Below are 22,453 nucleotides of genomic sequence, written 5' to 3' on the forward strand. Positions count from 1 at the left end.
GAAAAACTCTGATCTGAGTGAACTAGTTTTCATGATTGGGAAATATGATTAGTATCACTAATTAAAATACATTATTCCTGAAATGTTGGTTTAATTTTTTAGTTTAGCATCAAACTATGCATACTCAATTTAAATTTCTAAGTGGATCAAGTGTTACAGGACTTCATAAAGATGACTGAGTTCTAAAGTTCAAAGGTATAGCTGACTATTTTTGCAAATTCATGTTATAATTTAATAACTTGAATTGTGGTCACTGCAGTGTGTAAGCATTCCACTGGAGCAAAATGAAATAAGCAGCTTTTTGACAGTTTACCAATTATCTCCTTAGTTCAGAGCTAGGCAATTAAATTCTGAGAAGAATTAGACAGCTTCATTGGGATATAATAGATAAAGCAAGGACCATAAATCTATAATATAAGGGACGATGAGATTAGAATCCATTAAGAATTGATCATTTAAAAGAGCTGGGGTTTTTTCTTCAAGTACTTTTAAAAAAACCTTTATAGAAAGTATTGTTGCCTTTTTCCCTGAAGTGATAACTTACACCTCTAAGTTACACTTACAGAGGGAAATACTGCGTTTTGAGTAAGTCTCTTACAAAGGTGTCTGTCTAAAGTACTTTCATCATAATACTGTGCATTAAAGCATTAGAACCTTATTCCTGGCTTTGATAAAGAGATTGCAAATAAGTTAAAACAACTCAATTGGCTGAGCTGCAGGCCTTTCTAAGGTTCCTTGACAATGCTGCTTTTCCTGCACTTAGCTGCCTTCCTAATTGCATTTTTACTAGCTTGTTAAATAGTCCCTATTATTTCAAAACCTAGCCAGAGTTTTGAATTTCATTTATGATATCATAAGCCACAAGGCAGAGTTTTAATGAAATAGAGAGGCACCTTACCAAGTTACCACTTCAAGGAGGAATCCAAACGGTAGCAATTGTATCTCAACAAAATATGCTCCAGTGTCTTCCATTGTAATAAAATTAAAGATTGTTCTCTTTAAAATTCCAACGCAGTTTAACCTAATTTGTCATGAAGCATCTTTGGTCCCCAAAATATCTTTTTTTGTACAAACACAGCTAAAAAGGACTGGAAGGGAAGATTAGAGATGTGAATAGATAGTGGCTCCCCACTGAAACAGAAAGGGAGAAAACAGAAATGTCATTGCATAAATTTCTTTCTTTAGATGAGCTTTTTGAAATGTTACACAATTAAAATTCAGTTCAAGTTTGACCAAGGTTAAATATGGAACAAAAATCATAAATGGCAGCTATCCCTAGTAAAATTGTTTGCTGTTTGAATTTGTTCTTCATAAGGAAGAAAGGTTTACTAAAACTTCTTAATTAAAGAAAACCATACAAGGTTTTTACCTATATTACAGTTCTTACTTTAAATTTAATTATTCTGCCTTCTAAAAGCACCTATACATTAATGTAGACAAAAAGAGGAAATAATTTATTAAAGGAATAACATCTCAGCTGTGAAAGATCAGCCTCCTGGAGCAAGCTGTAAATGGAAGTCTGAGAAGTGTGTCAGTGAAAGGTATCCATGGCTCATCTTATATGTCCATTAAATCTCATGAGTTTCAAATTGTATTAGGTATGTTGTAGTATTATTAGGGAGGGTTGTATGTCTGAGCAAACAAAATATAATATTTTCCAAATTTTGCAAAACCTGCATTTGGAAACACATGAATACAGTTGTAGTTGCAGTAAAATATTTTCTTCTCAGAGATTTAGATGTGATTAACCTGTGGCAAGAGATAACTGCCTAATTGTTTTTAAATTGTTAGCTGAAAGCTAATGGTGAAATTTTTAGTAGCTTCAGTGATGATTGATCCATCTCCTCAATACTAGAAATTGTTCCAAGAAAACCTGCTAAAAATAATTCCAAAACAAAAACCTGTATAAACAAGAGTAGAGTTAGGCATAATGTTCCTCTGTAGTGAGTTTAATGTAATTTAGAATAATATTACACAGAAATATGGAACCTTGCACATATTTAATAGTTTTTAGAAGACAAATTATTTTTTTTTTCATTGTTTCTTTTCTGTTGTGGGAAAATGTTGAGAAAAGATCTTCTGGAAAAAGAGGTAGAGATTTGAGAAGAAAGACTGGTAAAATAGTTTCATTTAAAACTATTTAATGCTATTTAAAATTATTTCAGTTCTTTAAAAAAAATACTTATTTGAAGCCAGCAAAACTATTACAATTCTGCTGAGTTCTCAGATTCTCTTCTAAGATAAGATTTTTATCAAAATTTGGACATTTTTCCAATTAGGTTTCCAAGGAATTAAAAAAATAGATGATAAATTTATCTTCCTCCATTTATTACTCCAGCATTGGTAGGGTAACACAGAACCTAAATACGCACTCTATTACAGAACTAGGACTTCTGACTGTTTTCTGTAGTTATATATTAAAAGGTTTCCTTCATCTAATTGTCTTCAAGCAGTTCCTTTATTCCGGTGCTTTTTATTTAATTGTTATTAGTACAGTCTGATTTTTTTCTTGTTTGTTAGCGTATTTTTAAAGGTAAATGTTATTGGTTTAGTGTAGATTACTATCAAACTCATTAAATTTAAAGCAGGAAGCTGAACAACAGGAGTCTCAAAGGAAGGAAAAGGCCTTATTGATAGTACATCCATTAAGCAGCCATGCTTGCCAAGTCCATCTGCATTAGCCACTTTTATAACTTCACCAAATTTCATCTGAGCTTTTATTCTGCTGACCTAATTTAACAAGGAGGAAATTCAGTAACAACCCCTAATATTGAAGCATTATTTCCCAAGAGGAGTTTAACAACACTTCCACATCAAATAATAATGTGTGAATAATGGAATATACGTACGGCTGGCAACAAGAAAGTGAAAAAAGAAACATCCTCCACCACAGACACACACAGAAGAAAATTTTGTATCACCTTTAAAAAAAAAAAAAAAATTAGCTTTGCAGTTTTTATAGAGAGCTAATTTCAAGTTTGAAATTCCTATAGTCTTTGAGAATAAACATTTCTAAGTATCTAAGAATAAATTGCAGCCCTCCTCTCTCCCTCAGTGTACCTTTGTTTCAAAAGAACATAAATATGGGTTGTGACAAATAATTTCCAAGGTGGAGGATCACATCTCCAGTTTTTACGTGATGATATAATTAAGCATATGTGATTAGTGGTTTATATTAGAACAGATTGATCTGGGTAGTATTCATAGTTCACGAATCAGGTAAATGTCAAGGTTTTAGGAGAAAGGAAGAAGAGGTAAATGAAACAATACATAATCTAATATTTATTTAAACAAATGGAAATGAATGCCTGTGAGCTACTGTGAACAATCATGGAGTTGAAGTCCTTGAAAACAATGGCTTTGAGAAGTTCTTTAGTCTTTCAGATGTTAGAGGAGAATGGAAAACATTCTCCTGAGATAATTTAGCTCTAAAAACAGAAGCTGGCTCTTGGACTGAATCTGTTCAGTTATTGACACACACACACATGCATGCATGCACATAGAGTCTTTTAGCTGCAAGAAATCACTACATTTCATAGGCTTGCTACTCTAAACCCTGATGTTTTATTGCAAACCCTTTAATCAACACAAGCTTACTGGAAATATCTTAAGTAGCATATCACTATCAAACTGAAACACAGAAAGGATTTTTACATAGCTCTGCTTTGAAAAATAAAAAATATTTGAGATGATAATGAGCTATAGTGTAGTTTTATTGAAACCAGAAGACACATGGTATTGCTGTGTGCAGCATTACTTATTTATCAAAATCAGAAAAAAAGGACAAAAAAACTATCAAGATTTTTACTGCTTGGGGTTTCTGCTGCATGTGGAAGAATATACAAGGAACTGCAACCAGCATGCATGCATTCTGTTTCCTGTGGGCATGTTTAAAAAAAAAAAAAAAAACAACACCAAACCATAGCTCAAATGACAAGTCATAGGTTTTCATGATTTACTGAAGGAAAACCTTACCAAATGATCTCACTAGCAAAAAGCATTACTCTAAATGCTGGGATGGAGGTAAAGTGAAGAAAACATGGCTAATTTTTTCCTTCTAAATAACATCTCATGGTTCTGTCAGAAGAAGGAAAAACTAAAAGAAAACAAAGCAAAAGAAAACAAAACAAAGCAAAGAAGTAGAGGCAAGACAAGGATGAGTTAAACAGAGGGGCTTGTCTTCTCTCTGCAATATCACTTCCCACAATAAAATTAATTTTAGTACTTTCCAAAATTATATATTCAGGATACTTGCAAAACAGACAAAACATTTTTCACATACCTCCTACACGTAAGGCTAAATTTGCACCACTCCATAGTGCAAGATCATCTCAAGAACTTTTTCTATTTGAAAGTTTTCTTCTTGTCATGTTGTATTTCTTCTGATGCATATGATGTTCTCTTTTGCCATTTAAAATACCCTGGAGAACTGGTGTTTTATGATTCCCTTACTTCTAAAACTACTTTATTCTGGCTTTTCAGTTCTCCTGATAGTAAGATTAATGAAACACTGAAATTCTTGTAAATCAAATCAGGTGGAAAATGTTTGAAGCAAAGGCAACAGTGTTTAATGTATAAGTTTCAGCAATATTAATCCCCTATTCTATATAAAGAACACTTAGAAGTTTCTAAATTGAAATGTTTTAATGGTGAAATAGTTGTCCATCTCAGAACACTCTTACTTAGGAAGTGTTTTGAAAGCAGCTGCCTAACATATTCACAGTGTTCTCCCTATCTGGATAACCTCTGTATTCCTAACCAGGTTGCTTTATATGTCATAATGTTTTGGATTTGCAGGATACAGTAGCAGGGATGTTGGACACTAGGGAGTGAATGCATTTCAACTTACATTGTCTCTCCTCTGTTTATTTTCAGGAATTGGTTACTATGTACAGTTCAGAGATGAGTTGCTGGAAGCTGCTTGGCTGCATCAGCAACTAGAGACATAAAAATCAAGTCAAGAAAAAACAAAACTGTAGATTCCATTGCTGACCAGCTTGAAGAGCATCAGCAGTGGAGAGCTATGAAAACACAGCAAGTCCTGTTACTTCTGCTGCTCTGGATGTGGCTGCCGCATCCCTGCCATACAGAAATGCTTTTCAGAAGGACTCCTGATCTCAGACCCAAAACCTTTGGGGGACGTACATCAGGGAATGATGGAAAAGCAATTCACCGCCAGAAGCGAGGCTGGATGTGGAACCAGTTTTTTCTTTTAGAGGAATACACAGGATCTGATTATCAGTATGTAGGCAAGGTAGGTTTCTTTTTAAGATCTCTGTATAATTGTCAAGTTTACTTATCTTTGTAGAGCCCTAGTTTCTGTGGTTTATTCTAATGCATAAGAAGCAGATTTCCAGGCAATATATACATTGTTTGTCCTGCTAGAATTGCTAAATTTAATTCTGCTAGTTAATTCTGCTAGAAGGTATTCAGAAATATTTGAATGAAACAAATGAAGAAATCTTTGACAGATTTGTTTGCTTTAGGACATTGTTCTTACCAGCAGCCCATTTAGTATCTCATCTGTATCAAAATATAATTCATTATAAAACTATTTTTCAACTCATTCTCTTTGAATATTTTGTGTTTCATACAAAAGAATGCATTCCTTTTCTCTGCTTATGTTTGAAGAATGCAACCTATTTTGAAGAAAAAATATTCTTCCTCTTTAACTCTCCCTGAATTTCAATGAACTGGAGTGAGTAAGATTCATTAACTACTGTGTGATAGAAATGAGATGGTTAGGAAGTGAGCTACAATACAAGTCAGCAGAACTGCACATACAACTGCACAGCATACTAGATGCATACATAAAGGACACTGGAAGTGTCCTTTAAATTATTTTCAGTTGACACTTAGGTTTTGCCATGTGATTGATTGAAAAATATAAGAGCTACAAGGAATTAATTAAAAATGGTAATTTGCATGAAAATGGAAGTCGATGTCAACAGTAATGGGTACCAGATAGCACCAATGGTTGCTGATAAACATAGAAATCTAATTTTCTATAATCCAGATTTTCATTTTTTACATGATTTTGAATGTGTAAAATACTGCAGAGAGATACTGACTTGTTGAAAATCAAAGAATCACAGAATAGATGACACTGTAAGGTACCTCTGGAGATTATCTAGTCTAACCCCCCTGCTCAAAGCAAAGTCAGCTGGATTTTAAATATCTCAAAGGTGGAGACTTCAAAATTTCTTGGGCAGCCTGTTCAACTGTTTGGCCACCCACTCAGTAAAGAGTTGGTTCCTATATTTAAAGGGAATTTCCTGTGTTGCAGTTTGTACCTATTGCCTCTTGTCCTGTCACTGGGCACCACTGAAAAAGAGACTGGATCTGCCTCCCTCAGTCTTTCCCATCAGGTATTTATACACATTAATAAGGTCCCTGCTGAGCCTTCTCCGTGCTGAACAGTCTCAGCTCTCTCAGCTTCCCTTCATATGAAAAATGCTCCAGTCCCTTAATCAACTAACCAGCCTTTTGATGGATACTCTCCAGTAGCTCCCCATCTCTCTTCTTCTGGGGAGCCCACAACTGGACACAGCACTCCACATGTGTTTCACTAGGGCAGATCAGAAAGGAACAGTTGCCTCTCTTGATCTCCTGCTGGTGCTTTTCCTAATGGAGCCGAGGGTGCTGTTGACCTTTTTTGTTGCAAAAGCACATTGCTGGCTCAGGGTAAGCTTGCTGTCCATGAGAGCCCCAAAGTCCCTCTGCTAAACTGCTTTAACCAGCCATTTTGTCCAAAGCATATGCTGGTGCATGGGACTATTACATTATAAAATGTTTCTTGAAAGGATTAAGAATGCTGGGGGTGGGGGTGGGGTGAGAAAGGAAATGCCTATTAAAATTTACAAAATTTAAATACTAAATAAGAATTTAAGAGTGCAAGCTTATGAATGACTAAACTGCCTTTTTGTTTCTACTTCTTACATGTTGGTTTGAATCTTTTGTAATTTTATCACTAGCATTTGAATGATAGCAGCCATTTCCAAAGCATGTTAAAAGGCCTGTAAATAGTCCCTATGTTTATTTCATACATTTACCAAGTGTAAAATCATGCCTCCCAAGTGTTCCAAAGTATTTAGGCCCGTTCCTCAGTCCAGGCCAGACAGATAGCTTATGAAAATTGACTTTGCCCACAAAATAAGCTGTCACTGTATGGAAACACTATGCTATTGTATTTGGAAGTGTCTTGCTCCCAGAAGCTGCAGGAAATAAATAGCTTTGCAGGGCAGCCTGAATTTAAAATTATTTAGTCTCCTTCAGAAACCTACTGATAACTTTTCTTTGTTGCATTATTTTTGAATATTTATGATCCCAAATCATGAAGTGTGAGTGGTGTTACTTACTTTCTTCCAGTCACGATGAGTGAAGGAAGAGTCTTGTGAGGGAAAAAGGTTAACATTTTTATAGGCTAAATCGTCTGCATTTTAAAAAGAGAGGTGTTGATAAACACAGAACTACTTTGACTGAGAGGAAATAAGCGTTTGCAAATGGAATTAATAAGTAAAGATAAGTAAAATGGCAGACAAAAGAGTACAGTTCTAAGAAGAATCTTGAAGATCAGTTAAGACTGGGCTTTCACCCTTTTTGCTCTGCTTAGAGCAAAAAAGTTGTTAATTTGAGCAAGCATATAAGCATATGAAATTGCCCTATAGTCATTTTATGACAAGTTTGGGGAAAAGTGTAGAAAACACATCTAAAACGAAGAGTATCATAGCATTGTATTTGCACAGGGGAGAGTTTTACACAAAGGAAGCAAAAGGACAGAGATTGTATGTGGAACTAACAATAAACTGTTATACTAAATAATGTTTTAAATGTCTGATAGTCTAAATTCATAAATTATTAGAGAACAAGATAATTAATGATTCAAGTCTTAGTACATAAACTTTATAATAACTATATATTTTCCCTGGTGTCGCACTCTCCAAAGGATGTCTGAATTGTATAGTCAAACATTTTTTGGATGTTTCCTTTTATCTGATTTTATACAAAGCCAAAGTTATTGGCATAGGTGGGTGACATAAAAGGCCATCTACCTGTTAATTTCTCTGAAACATCTTTGGAGATGGTGTTTGGAAATTACGATAGACAGTAAGAGCACAAGTTAGAACTCAATGAATCATAGTCAATGACTAAAGAGAATGTTTGTCTTGGAGACGTTTCGGTCAAAAATAAGTACTAAGTGTGATTTTTAAAACTGACCATAGTAGATGACAAACATGCCAGTAAAATAATCAACATAAATTCTAAAACTGAGGCTACCAAATTCACCTGGATTTGTGATTTACATCTGCTTGCTTTCTGCGCTCATGATTGATCCATTTTTTCTTGCTTCTAATCTTGCATCTATATATCTGTCAAGGGAGCTTGAAAACTGTTGAATATCACATTACTCTTGAAAGCAGTGTCTACAATTCAAAATGCAATTTATGCATTTATTTATTCACTATTTAAGTCAGCTTTAGAATGTTCTACTAGAGTAACATGATGGAAATTAGGTTCAATAAATGAATGGGATGTGTAATCCAGTAACAGCTGAAGAGTTCCTTGTTTAAGTCAACCATGCTTGTGAAATGGTGACAAAGTACATGTTGACTGATTATGGACATTCACTGGTGTCTTCAGGGTGGTATTTATTATTATTATAAGAAAGGAGGTTGGTCATCCTTTCCTTCATGTAATACACAGTATCCTGAGGCTAGAAATCAAAATGATCTAAGTGAATTTTGTATGTGCAGAATCTCAAATAATAAGTACAGCTATATTTTCTAGTGAAGGCTGAAGCCAGAAAAAAGAGCATATGAGAAGCCAGACCTATGTATGCATTACACAACTTATCTTTGGCCTATCTTTGCAAAATATGCTATAAGAAAGTAATTCTGAGATAAAGTACTTTTCCTAGTCTCAGAGAAACACTGCAAGGATATTCTCAAGGAAGCTTAAACCTCATACCAAACCAGCCATTTTATTTGTATTTGGGGTTAGAGTTCTGGTGAATACGTCCTTTATGTCTTTCTCTGTGCAGAAAGTCTATGGATGTGCTATTATTCTTTCTTAACATATGGAAAGTCGATTCATAACTTTGATTTCTTTTTGTTACTATGTAATTTTAAGGCCCTTTTTTTTTTTCCAGACAAAGTGGTGCAATTATAAAGTATTATGCATTTTCAAACTTACTCTTACAATCTTTAATTTATTTTGAGCCTATCCAGAAGAAACATTTTTCTTTTCAATCCCAAAATCATACTCTAATAGTTGTCACCTAAAAGAAGCACTGCTGTGTGCCAACAGTGTCTTAATCCATAGTTATCCAAAAATAAATTTACAAATACATTCTTCATCCACATTAAAGTTGGTTGTGGGTTTTTTTTCCTTCCTTACTATTTTGCCAGATCTTGCCATTTGCTTCATTCTTGCAGATATTTTTCCCACTTTACTATCTAAGATAGATACTGGCTTTTTCCAGCAATTTTCATCATAGTAGTTTTATAGCATAAAGGATCAACTGACATGATTTTTTCAGTGCTTTGAGTGTGCTGGTTTTGACTGGATAGAGTTAATTTTCTTCAGAGTAGCTAGTATTGGGCTATGTTCTGGTTTTCTGCTGGAAACAGTGTTGATAATAAAGGTATATTTCAATTATTGCTGAGCAGTGCTTACACAGAGTCAAGGCCTTTTCTGCTTCTCACCCCACATCACCAGCAAGTAGGCTGGGGGTGGGCACAAGAAGTTGGAAGGGGACACAGCTGGGAGAACCGACTCCAACTGACCCCAGAGGGATATTCCATACCATATAACGTCATGCTCAGTATACAAAGCTGGGGGAAGAATAAGGAGGGGGAACATTCAGAGTTATGGCATTTGTCTTCCCAAGTAACCATCACGTGTGATGGAGCCCTGCTTTCCTGGGGATGGCTGAACATCTGCCTGCCCATGGGAAGTAGTGAATTAATTCCTTGTTTTGCTTTAATTGCGCGTGTGGCTTTTGTGTAGCTTATTAATTTTCTTTATCTCAACCCACGAGTTTTCTCTTTTACTCTCTGGATTTTCCCTGCTCTTCCACCGCAAAGAAGTAAGAGAGTGACTGTGGTGCTTAGTTGCTGGGATTAAATCATGACAGAGAGACTGAAGTTCTTAGTTATACTGCAGTGATTTTTAGTATCTCAGAGGTAGTTTACCCCGTATACTTGCACAAAATTTATCTATAATTTTGTGTTTGCCATATTAGAACTGTTACCAGAAAGGATTGTCCTGGCAGTATTCATAATTGCATACTTCTTAGTGTACTCATTATCTTTGATGGTGTAAAGAGCAGGACATGTCAACCTCACTTAGTTCCTCTCAGTTCAAGAGCCCCAACATAGACAGGATTCTGAGGAAAGGACCTGGAGTATTAGCAACATGTGCACACATCACACAGTTTCAAGAACAACAATTGCTAGTTCATCGCCTGTCTTTTCCTTTTAGCATTTATCTGTGTCTGTTGACACTGTAGATGATATACCACGGAACTGGTACCTGAAGGAGGGTCCCACATCCTTAACTTGATAAAGCCCGAAAGACAGAAATCCCAAAAGTGGCATTGATTTTAGACACCTCAGCAAGAGTTAAATGTGTAACAGAAGTGTCAACAGAGCCCAGGACAGCTTACCACCCAGTCATAAAGATGTAAAAGTAGGGAAGCCTCAGGTGTTGCTTGTGCTCTAGTTAAATGTATATGTATTAGAATTAAATATACTGGTTTAAGTTAGTACGGCTAGCATTCCTTCATACTGCTTAGTATTGTTAATATTGCTTAGTATAGTCCATAATCCAATGAGAGATATTATACATAAAATTTGGTAACACCGGAGATAAAAAGATGTATTTTCCTGAAGTCCATATTCTGTCAACATAAAAACGATAAAGAATGCCAAGATCAAATGTGCATAGAATTGTTGCTGTTGGAGAAACAGTCAGATTTAAGGAAAGAGTAAACAAAGTAATTTCCTGAGAGAAGTGAAAGCCAGAAACCATCCTGGGCAGGAATCTTGAATTTACTTTTCTTTTTGATAAAGTGGCTACTAAATATACTGATTTTGGAGAGAGTAATACAAAAAAATGTGTTGCCTTGATTTGAAGGGGTTTGCTGTCAAAAAAAAAAAAAAAAAAAAAGGGTCCCAGTGAAGTTTTGCTGTTGTAGTGGTAAGATGAAGACTTATCAAACCCTTTTAAAAATTTCTGTATTTTGATTCCTGAAGAGTGTTTCTATCATAGTTGGGGTTTTTTGTAAAGACCTTTGGTGCTACAATAGACTGAAGAGTAGGATTTTGAATCGAAAGCGCTCATATGGAGGCTTAATATTTGGTGTGAAGATGTGGTTGAGCATAAAATGCCTTCTCTTCCAGGTGAAAGAAATCAGCTCTGTGGCACTGAAGTTCTATAGGGGTTGAATTTTCAGCTAGAGCAGATTCTTGTGACAGGGATCAATAAAAAAGAATAGAAAGGGAGGAAAGATATCCTGAAAACTGAATAAATTAATTGTGATTTGCTGTGTCTGGGACTGAGGTTCCAGAGTAGAGAGAGGGCAGCTTGTCCTTTAACAGTTTCCACTTGATAATTTTTTGGTGTAACTACTGGATGCAAAAAGCAAGTTTTTCACAGTTGTGTATCTTCAAAAATCTTACCTCATTGAAGATAATGTAGTGTGGTGGAATGGACACTTGAGGGACAACAACATTTAGCAGTTTATTTCTTTCTCAGACAAACTTAACACGTAAGGCACCAATTTATGGCAAGAATATGAAAGCTTGTTTTTGAGGGTACATGTGTGGGGCCCTAGATATTTCATGGCAGGTCAAGAGTGTCAGAGTGAAATATGTATCAATTTCTTCTCTTTTTGAAGGACTATTGTGGGTTTTTTTTTTCTACCTCTTCTTGTAGTCCAGAACACAGGAGCTATGATGCCTTCTCAAAACACATGGTACAGCCATTGTTTTTCCATAACAGAGGCATCAAAATCTTCCTGAAAGATTGTCCTCGAGGCTAACTCATCTCAGTGAGTGCTGAGATTAAATTCTTTCTCAGATTCTGCTGGGATCCATCTTAGTACGGAGTTTATGACTATGACTGGTTAGATTCATAATTTACTCTAAATTGAAGTGTGCAAAGGGTTTATATTTTCTGTTTGCAAAAAGGACTGTTCCTTATGAAACCTCAGTGAATGTTGGAGTCTCTGACTTCTTGTTTCATTAAACAGCAGCAGAAGGTACTGGCGGCAAAGAGCTGACCTAGCTGAATAGTAAGTTTTTATTCCCATAAAGAATGAATTATTTGTTAGCTGCTGTACTGGACGTATCTCTACAAGACACTGAATTTTGCTGGGTGACACAGGACAGAATTAACAGGTGGTTGTTGAGGAATACAAAGGCTTTGTAATGTCTGCCGTTATTTTAGTGAAGACCAAAGAAGTCACAGTTGTTGTGTGCCTGAATCCAAAGCCAGATAAATTTGCTCAAAAACTGTGGATTCCCAGACCTGGACAGATGTCTGTGCATATGAGTTTCTTCAGAGTGTTGTCTGGTACCAGGGAAGAGGGGCTAAATCATATGAGTAGGGCATACTGAGGGTATACCCAATTGCTTAAGGAGGTGATTCCCAGTGCTCAAATTATCTGACGGTAATTTTGCTCAGATGTGCCAGGCACTGGAAATGAAAGACCAAAAGTGAGCATTCCCATTTGCTGCTTTAGACTGGCAAATCTTGCAGAGGGAGAAGAACAGAGACCAACAGTGAAACTCCAGTGCTTCACAGTGAAATAGTACTGGAATTGGAATGGATTACTGTCCTTTTAGACTTCTGATGCCAAAACACCACAGAGTAACTGCTCAGAGATGAATTTTTGTCTTTAAGCAGCAAACGTATTTATTTCGTGCAATGTTGGGGAGCTAGCCAGTTCACACTGGACAAACTAGCTCCAAAGTTTTCAGTGAAAGTCAGGTAATTTATACAGTTTTCATGTGAAGGTTACATCTTTACATACATACTCATTTAATTTTGACATCTAATCATCATATTCATAACAGGCAGGGTTTAGGCAGAGCTTGAGGCGGAGTCCGCTAGAATTGACTTTTGGGGAGACTTTTGGGTGGTCGTTCCATTCTTCGGCCTCACTTTTGGGGGTTGCTCAATCTTCTTCCTCGCTTGAACTTTTCAACTTTCTTTGTTCAACAGCCTAGTTTCTGGAGCTTGCAAAACCTCCTGACTCATGGCCTTCTTATCTCCTCCAAATGCCCACCTTATCTTTATTTATGACTGCTAGGTTGCTCAGAGTACATTCCACCTATCTCTTACTTTAGTACTGCCAGCGGAACAGAACAGGCCCTGCTGTTTCTGTTGTACCTCACCGTAAACAGAGGAACACCCAGAGCATGGTACCAAACTCATCCTAACTAATCCTTTAAGACCTTGCTCTGTTTCACTTTTACTTAGGGGTGTAAGCCACATATACCAGAGATGAGTGTAGATGTTCCAAGCCAGTGTTGCCCTTCTCAGAGAGTTCAGTGTCAGTATTTGTTCTGTTAAGGAGAAATGCTGGATGTGTTGAATGCCTCTCTGCTTTAAATCTTCCCTTAAAGACCAAACAGTCAGACTGGTTTGGGATTGTACTTTTTCTCTGAAGTGGTAAAGTCAACAGGACTGTTCATCCCACCAGAACCACCTAGCACTGCAAGAAACCTGTCTCATAAAACCAGTGAGGCCTCATGAGTTACTCATAGCTCAAAAGATCATGAGGTATTAGAGGAGATACAGCACACATTGGAAAGGAAGGAAGGAAGGAAAGGGGGAAGAAAGAAGAAAAGAAGGAAGGGTGGAAGGAAGGAAGGAAGGATATAGCCAAAGATAGCAGAATGAAACCAGAAAACTAAAAAGATGAAAAAGTAGGCTAACAAGTGTCATTTAGCATAGCAGAGAAGATCTGGTTTGACAGAACTGAAAGGCAGTATGTCCTATATTATTACTGTATGAGTTGGACACAAGGGAAAGAGCTCAGAGCATGCCAATGCCTGCATGGGTGCTTCTGGGGAAAAGAAGTTATCTAGCTAACGGGCTAATCAAGTGTAATCAAATGGATACATCTTCTTTACCAACTGGTATGGTGAGAAAAGGGGAAGCACTGTGGTTCCAGGTTTGTATCTGCATCACATCTTCAGTGGCAATGAAGTCTGTGCCAGTTGCAGGCTCCCATAACATATCCATACATAGCTACCTGCCACAGGACCTTGAATGATGTGGCAAGTGCTGCCCTGGTGAACAAAGTGAACCATGGCCCCAAGAGACAGAAACCACTGTTTGGAACTACCAGACTCCAAACAAAGAAGCAAGGCAAACCCCATGAAGAACTGTAAGATACTAAATTGCTCTAGGTAGACATATTTTAGGTAGACACATGTAATTATGCCTGTAGACAACAGCTTGAAGTTAGATACTAAGCTTAGTCCAGGACCTTTTCCACTTCTATGGATACAGTTTTATACATACATTGTGTAATTTTAAAAGGCATAATAACTAGAAGAGTTCTAACGAATGAAGTGGGATATCATCTCTGAAAGTCACATTTGTTCAGCTTTCAAGCAAATGCTAAATAGCCTATCCTTATTTCTACCTGGCCTCTATAGGACATAAGTGTTATATTTAGTAAGTTTAACACTGTTTAACATAAGTTTAGTACTGTCAATGGTCTTTAATTGAAATTCAAAGCATGTAAACTGCAATGGAGCCTGAAAAACATGAGGTGGTTTTAATCATTATTTTTTCTTTCTCCTGAAGGAAAACAAACTAAAAGTGTGTACCATCTGTAGGTATTTGTAGGACTTGCAAAGTAAAGGAAGCTGCTCATTGAAGTAGGTCTTGAAATATTAAATTCTGCTGAACAGAGTTAGTAATCAGTTGAAAATTAAATGAACTTTCTAGTTCTTCCTGACTGAAATGACCCTTCACCAGCATTTAAAAGCTTTCTGTTTTAAGCACAGCTTTTACGTGCTACTACTGGTATGTTTAGCTTCTGATGTAAAGGACTAAAATGTATTTCCTATTTTTTATCATATGTCATGAGCAGCATTTTGCCCTTTCTCAGCCCGGCTTTCCCCGAGGCGCCCGCCCGTGGCTGCGGGGCTCAGCTGTGCCCTGTGCTGGGGCCGGTGGAGCCACCTGGAACCAGCTGGAACCAGCTGGAACCAGCTGGAACCGGCTGTGCCCGGCACGGGGCAGCCCCGGCACCACCTCACGGGGGCTGCCACTGCAGCTCCCCCAGCCAGCATCTGGGCACCGGCACCCTATATGATGACATACTTAGCTCATGCATATTAAAGCAGGTTTTTTATTATTTCCTTTTCCATGTGTCTATAGATCTTGGTATTGTAGAATCATACACTATGCTCATATTTAATTTTAATCTGATGTGAGCGCTCCACAAATAACACGTTCAAAACGGTGGGAGGGGTTCACTTCATGATTTTCTACGTACATGTAATTGTTTTTGTGTGTTTACCCCTTATGCAAATACTTTTCAAGTCTACTTAGAAAATAATGCAAACATGAGTAGGGACCACTAGCTGAAATTTGTTTCTTCTTTTTCTGTCAAGTGACTGGAAGCTGTATTTAATGGTGTTCAGTGCTACAAGGTAGTACAGTAAATGAAAGCCACTGGGAAAGTATGAAGGATTTAATGAAAACTTGCTAGTTTTGGTACAAGAGTGAAGATTGTTTTGCTTGTCCGTTTTACCTTTCTTACACATTGATACTTGAATGAAAGCCATTTATCAATTTGATGAGAAAGTAAGTGATAATGAGTCTAAGTGGTCAGTACTAGTCACTGGGGTAGGTTTCCTGCCTCTGCCTTTCTCAGTTTCTGAGAAATCTATTTTAAACTATTTGACTTTTTTTTTCCCCCTAATAATTCCAATAGCAGTGATCGGCCATTTTGAAACTAATTTCTGAAAGCGACAGTTCTGTTCTTTGCAAGCACAAAGTGCAATAATGTCAATCATTTGTCAGGAAGATTTAGATGGAAGCTAGTCTATGTTATGGGCATCCTTCCCATATGTTATGGGCATAGGTGTAAAATCACCAATAAGATGCATTTCGCTGCTTTTGCTGCCTTCGTGGAGAAGAGTTACAGCTCTCTTGGATGGTTTCCAAACACATTGTACCTGATTATACATTGCACTTAAAATAGCATCATGCTTCAAAATGGTGTAAGAAACAGGGAAGTAGTTCAGCCTGAACTCTCCAGTTCCTTTCAGTTCAATTTCTTTTTCAATTTTGTACCTGTTTGTCACAAAAAGATATTCCAAAAAGGGAAGAACTGATAAAACTGAAATTATTTATATTCACTGTCATAGCTTGGAAAAAGTAGAGTCCACTTCATCACAGTACATTCATTCAGTCAAGGAATTAAAAAACATAATAGAAAATGGACCCTTATAAATGTTTGACCTACACCTTGTTTGAAATTATACATCTATAAATAGCCAATAGTTTCAACAGCAATTAAAAGACTGATGCTTTAGGGGTTTCCTTTATTTTTTCTCTCTCTTTTTTTTAAAATCAGATGCAGATGACCTTTTAAATATCATATATACATAGATAGCAAGGAAGAGCCGGGGGTAATACTGAGGGAAAACTGGTGACTTGCAATGAAGTACCCATATGGGAGAAAGTTCAAAGTTAAAAGTTGGTGTTTACCCTTTTAAAATGTTTTTCTGCTGGAAGATTTTCCTTATATTTATAACAGTGTTTTAGTCTTTGACGATAGTTAAATGCAAGCTAACCCAAAAAAGCTGCAATGGCAAATTTTTTCAAACCCTCTAATGCCTTCTGTTTTGAGGCAGTGAATAGCTATACAGTCAATGTATCTAAAGTCCTTGGCAGACAAAGTAGGTTTTGTTTGCAGGAGTAAACAAACAACATTGTCCCACTCACCAGTGTTAATTCTTTAAACTTAACTATGTCTGTGTCCCGAGTCTTTTCATAGCTGTTTAATTGAGGCTGTTAAAGGAGAAGTGGACAACTGAGAGAGGAAAATGCTCTCTAATTTGACAATATTTTGGTCTGTAGCAATTTTATATGTGTACCATAGATGAGTTCATACACTCCAAGTTGTCTTATTTTCATTTCAAAGATCCAATTGACAGACCAGCCAGTTGCGTGAAACACAGGTGCAAGGTATCTTACATGTCTGAACACACCTAGAAACTTAGAAAATCCTTTATGAACAATTATGTGGCTTGGCATGCTAAAAGGCATGTCCAAACAGATTGTATGCAAGCATCTAGATGGAAAACACAAGCTGGAAGAAGGAACATATTATGTTCTGGGATACTCAGGATTTTGGTTGGAAAGGATACTGCCTGCACTGTAAGACTCGGATGGCTGGTCACATAAAATTTCTGTGGGAAAAAGTTATGGATACTCCCAAGAATGTTTGAAATGTGAAGAAAACTTTAGTGCTCAATAGCAATTTTGTTCATCTCTTCTGTTCCCCTTTTCCTAGTTGTAGAAAAACCTTGCTCCTTCATACTGGCTTACTCTGATACTCTGTGCTTTTCTTCTGTTTCCTACATCTGTTCATCTTCAGTCCAGTTATGCTACCTGGATTTAGCATTATTGTCTTATACACGATGCAGAGTCACACCGAATTAATGGTTCTTGGGTAATTTTTATTTTCGCAATAGTGTAGGTGCTCTGTCTGATTCTGAACTTTTATTCCTTGAAGCCTGCCTTTCCTTTCAACTTGCCTACAGTGGTGGGAAGATATAAACATATTAAATTTCCTCTTCATGTAAAGTTTGGAGTAATCATAATGTCCTTCACTGCCAAAATTTTGGTTACCTCTGATATATTTTTATTGTCCATTCTTAAGAATTCTCAAGTATTAAAACAACAAGAAATAGAGGTTGGACTTGATTTGAAATATTTTAGGGTGAAACTGTGGTGCAAAAATAAGCGACAAACAAACAACGACAAAAAAAAAAAAAAAAAAAAAACAAAACCCCAAACCAAAACCCCTCCCCACTTTGTAGAAGAACTTGGAAGATTTCCATTCTGTATATTTGTAAAGTGACTGCATAATAGAGAGGATCATGCAGAATACTTCATCAAAAAACAGCTGAGTAAAGAGGCAACTGCTCTTTCCTTCCATTTAGTTTAGAAACTTTGATGTTACAGAAATATTTTCTAGGTTTTTTTCCTAAAAAGCTTTAATAGCTTTCACAATTATATATCATTTAGAAGTACAAAGACTACCATATAGTGACTAGCAGAATAAATTATGCTTGATATGGAGAGACATAAAGTATAATAAAGATTTCTTCCTTCTGTATTAAGAATCCCATCTTCCAAAGAGAACTTTTGCATATCCTTTTTGGAGGTATGGCGTTTGATGTAAAATATGCATAAATTAAAATTTCTGAGTCTCCATGTTTATGATTGCTAATTCCACTACAAATGGGATCTTTAGGAAGTATAAATATTTAAGAAATATTATTTTGGAGTTAATATAATAATTAACAGCTATTACTATCTAGGCAAGCTTGGTTATAAATTATCTAGCTCAGTACTGAATGATAAAAATGATATTGAGATTTTAAATTTTGACAGTGAGAAAACTTGACTAATGCAATTGAGTAAGTGGTGAAGTAAATGGAGAAAAAAAATGAGATTTCTAGACAAATTTTATGTTTTAAAGAGTAGTAATTTAAAGAAATGTCATGAAACAACCAATTTTGAGGAATGAAACAGAAAATATAGGTAGGGTAATACAGTGTTCCAGGACATGTGACTAAAATTTGGGAAAACTAAAGAAGTGGAGGTATTTGTGAAATGCTAAATTAATGCTACAGATAGACTATATGAGCTTCAGGTGAAGCTAAGCGAGTACAGCCAAATAACAGATAAATACTCTGTGAGGGGACATAGCTAGGAAAGATACAAGACTTTTGTAAATGGATATTAATTTCAGTTTTTACTTGCCAAACTTCACAAAAACTCTCCTGTCCTTTTGTACTTCAAAAATATCAGTCACTTATAAAAAATACTGTACAGGATTATGGCCACTTTTTACAGTGTCACTACTGAGGATGCCAGCTCCACAGAGGATTCCTCACAGGACTTAGAAATACCTTTAGCAATCAGCAGGCTGTCTTAGGTCAATCAAAAAGGATGAGTCCACTATATAGATAATACAGCTGGAAGATAAGGAAACCAATTCCTCAATTACCTTTTATTTAGGTGAGGTTATGTAACACTATTCTCTGTGTTAAGGGTGGCATTTGTCTATTAAAAGCCAGGTAAAATAAATGTAATAACTAGAGGACTACTGAGCAGTGCGACACTGAAAAGAGTTCCATGGGATAAATCAAGGCTTATCATTTAAGAATAATGGTAGAGATTTCAGTAATACTGATACATTTGCTAGGAAAGGGTAATGATGTGCTAGAGAAAACAGAGTAATTGAAGGAGCTGTTTAAAGTGCCATGTAAGACTATGTACCATAAAAGACAGTTAGGAAGTTTTCTAAGAGTAGTGTAGAATTCTTACTGCCAAATGGAGAAAGTAGGAGCTAATAGTGCACAAAACAAGAACTAAAGCTTCATGAAACCAGACTAATTCTGGGAAAAAGAGAATGCAAAACCTCTCTGTAGTTCTCTGAACAAACCAAAATGAATAGAGGGCTTTGGTATAAATGATAAAGCAGCAATTTATGACAAACCAAGGATATTTAAAAACACCCACAAACCAAACCCTAAAACAAACCCAAACACCACTAGCATAACCAATATAGTATATTTTATTGAAAATTAGGAAAAGAGAGATTAAGTAAAGAGTGCTTCTGATGTCTTACAAATGCCAGTGAATGTCATAGAAGCTTTATGGATGTATTGACTGGGCCCATCAGCTGATTACCAGAGTTTACAGAAGTTTGAAATAATTTTCATCAGTGATGTAGTACACAGACCAAATTTTGGAAAACAGAAATGAACACTGCAAGGGAAAGAAATTAGTATGGAGTACAGTTCTTAATCTGTAGTAGCAAAGATCAGGATGGGTATTCTATCTCCAGTAAAAGTTGAGGAATACAGTTCACTACACTGATGACGCTGTCTTGAATGTATACAAATATAATGTGTAATGCTCTGTATGATTTGTGTCAATATTTAAATCCAGAGCTGGGTTTTTTTGGTATTTTAAAGTCTAATAGAGGAATAAATATGCTGCTTTGGTAGGAGAAGTTTTAATTTAAATTTTAATTATAGCTACCTAACCAGTCTTAATACAAACACAGTGAAATTCAGTTAAATTTCGGTATGTAATTGTAATTCTCTATGTCATTGAGGTGCCCACAAGTTGCCTACAAGGCAGCATTGTGGATAAATCCCCCAAACTCTCTGTGGGAAATCAACATGCTGGGATTCCCCTCTTAAGCTCCTGTAGATATGGGGAATAAATGCAATGAATTAGAAATCTGCGTGCAGTTGCAGGGCTGTGATCTTTTGGGGATTATAGAGATATGGTGAGATAGCTCCCATGGTTGGAGTGTTGCAATGGAGGGATACAAGCTTTTTTAGGAAGGACAGGAAGGGAAGACAAAGAGAGGGAGTTGCTCTTTATGTGAGAGAGCAGCTGGAGTGCATGCAGCTTTGCTTGTGGATGGAAGAGGAACCAACAGAGAGTTTATGGATTAGGATTAAAGAAAGAGCAGGCAAAGGTGACATTATAGTGGGTGTCTGACCAGGAAGAACAAGTGGATGATGCCCTCTAAAGACAGATAGGAACAGCCTCACATTCAGAGTCACTGGTCCTCATGGAGTATTTTAAACACCCTGACATCTGTTGGAGAAAATACACAGCAGAGCACAAGCAATCCAGGAGGTTCCTGGAGTGAATTGACAATAACTTCTTCCTCAAAGTGACTGATGAGCCAGCAAGGAGAGGTGCTCTGCTGTACCTCATAGTCACCAAAAAGGAGGGTCTTATTAAGGATATGAAAGTCAAAGGTGGCCTTAGATGCAGTGACCATGAGGTGGTGGAGTTCAGGATCCAGAGGGGAGGGAGCTGGGTGAAAAGCAAGTTCACAGCCCTGGACTTCAGGAGAGCAGACTTTGGCCTCTTCAAAGATCTACTCGAAAGAGTCCCATGGGATAAGGCCCTAGAGGGAAAGAAGACCACAAAAGCTAGTTAATATTCAAGAATCACCTTTTCCAAGCTCAGGAGAGTTCCATCCCAAAGAAGTCAGGCAAAAATGCCAGGAGGCCTGTGTAGATGAACAAGGAGCTCTTGGCCAAACTCAGACACAAAAAGGAAACATACAGAAGCTGGAAGCCAGGACAGGCAGCCAGGGAGGAACACAGAAACACTGTCCAAGCATCCAGGGATCACGTTAGGAAAGCTAAAGCCCCAGTGGAACTGAATCCATCCAGGGACATCAAAGACTTTAAGAAGGGCTTTTATAAGTACATCAGAGGCAAGAGAGAAACTAGGGGAAATGTGAGCCCATTGCTTAATGAGACAGAGGACCCAGCTACGCAGGACAGGGAAAAGATGGAAGTACTTGAATGCCTTCTTTGCCTCAGTCTTTACTGACAAGACCAGCCTTCAGGAATCCCAGGTTCCGGAGACCAGGGGGAAATTTTGGAGCAAATAATATGTATCCTTGGTGGAAGAGGATCAGCCCAGGGAATACTTGAGCAAACTGGACCTCGGTAAGTCCATGGGCCCTGAGGGGATGCACCCATGAGTGCTGAGGGAGCTGATAGATACATTGCAAGGCCTTGATTGATAATCTTTGACTGATCACGGTGACTGGAAGCAATATCCAAAGACTGAATGAAAGCAAATGTCACCCCCATCTTTAAAAAGGATAAAAAGGAGAACCTAAGGAACTATAGGCCAGTCAGACTCACTTCGATCCCTGGTAAGGTGATGGAGCAACTAATCCTGGAACTATTTCCAGTCACATTAGGAATGAGAAAAGTATCAAGAGTAGTCAGCATGGCTTCACCAAGGACAGGTCATGCTTGACCAAATTGATAACTTTCTGTGGTGAAGCAACTGGCTGGGAAGATGAAGGGAGAGCAGTAAATATCACCTATCTGGACTTCAGTAAGGTCGTTGAAACTGCCTCCCATAAGCTTCTCATGAAGAAGCTGTTGATATACAGAGTGGATGAATAGACTGTGAGGTGGACTGAAAACTGGTTTACTGGCGGGTGCTGTTCAGTGGTGCAAAGCCTAGTTGGAAACCTCTAGCTAGTGGTATATCCCAGGCATCGATAGCAGGTACGTTCCTGTTTAACATCTTTATTAATGATCTGCATGATGGGGCAGAGCGTACCTCAGCAAGACAGCAGGTGACACAAAGCTGGGAGTGGCTGGCATGCCAGAGGGTTGTACTGCCATCC

At 37.2% G+C, this 22,453-nt stretch overlaps 1 protein-coding gene across 1 annotated transcript in view; it reads left to right on the top strand.

The window, feature by feature from the left end:
- Positions 1–22,453, top strand: part of CDH10 (cadherin 10) — a 102,695-nt gene that overhangs the window by 32,906 nt on the left and 47,336 nt on the right. The window contains exon 2 of the mRNA XM_005434820.3: positions 4,876–5,254. Coding sequence (XP_005434877.1) covers positions 5,024–5,254 — 231 coding nt within the window. The 5' untranslated portion in view covers positions 4,876–5,023. The remainder of the gene's footprint in view (positions 1–4,875; positions 5,255–22,453) is intronic.

This window comes from Falco cherrug, chromosome 3, assembly GCF_023634085.1.
Source record: "Falco cherrug isolate bFalChe1 chromosome 3, bFalChe1.pri, whole genome shotgun sequence".
NCBI classification, from domain to species: Eukaryota; Metazoa; Chordata; class Aves; order Falconiformes; family Falconidae; genus Falco; species Falco cherrug.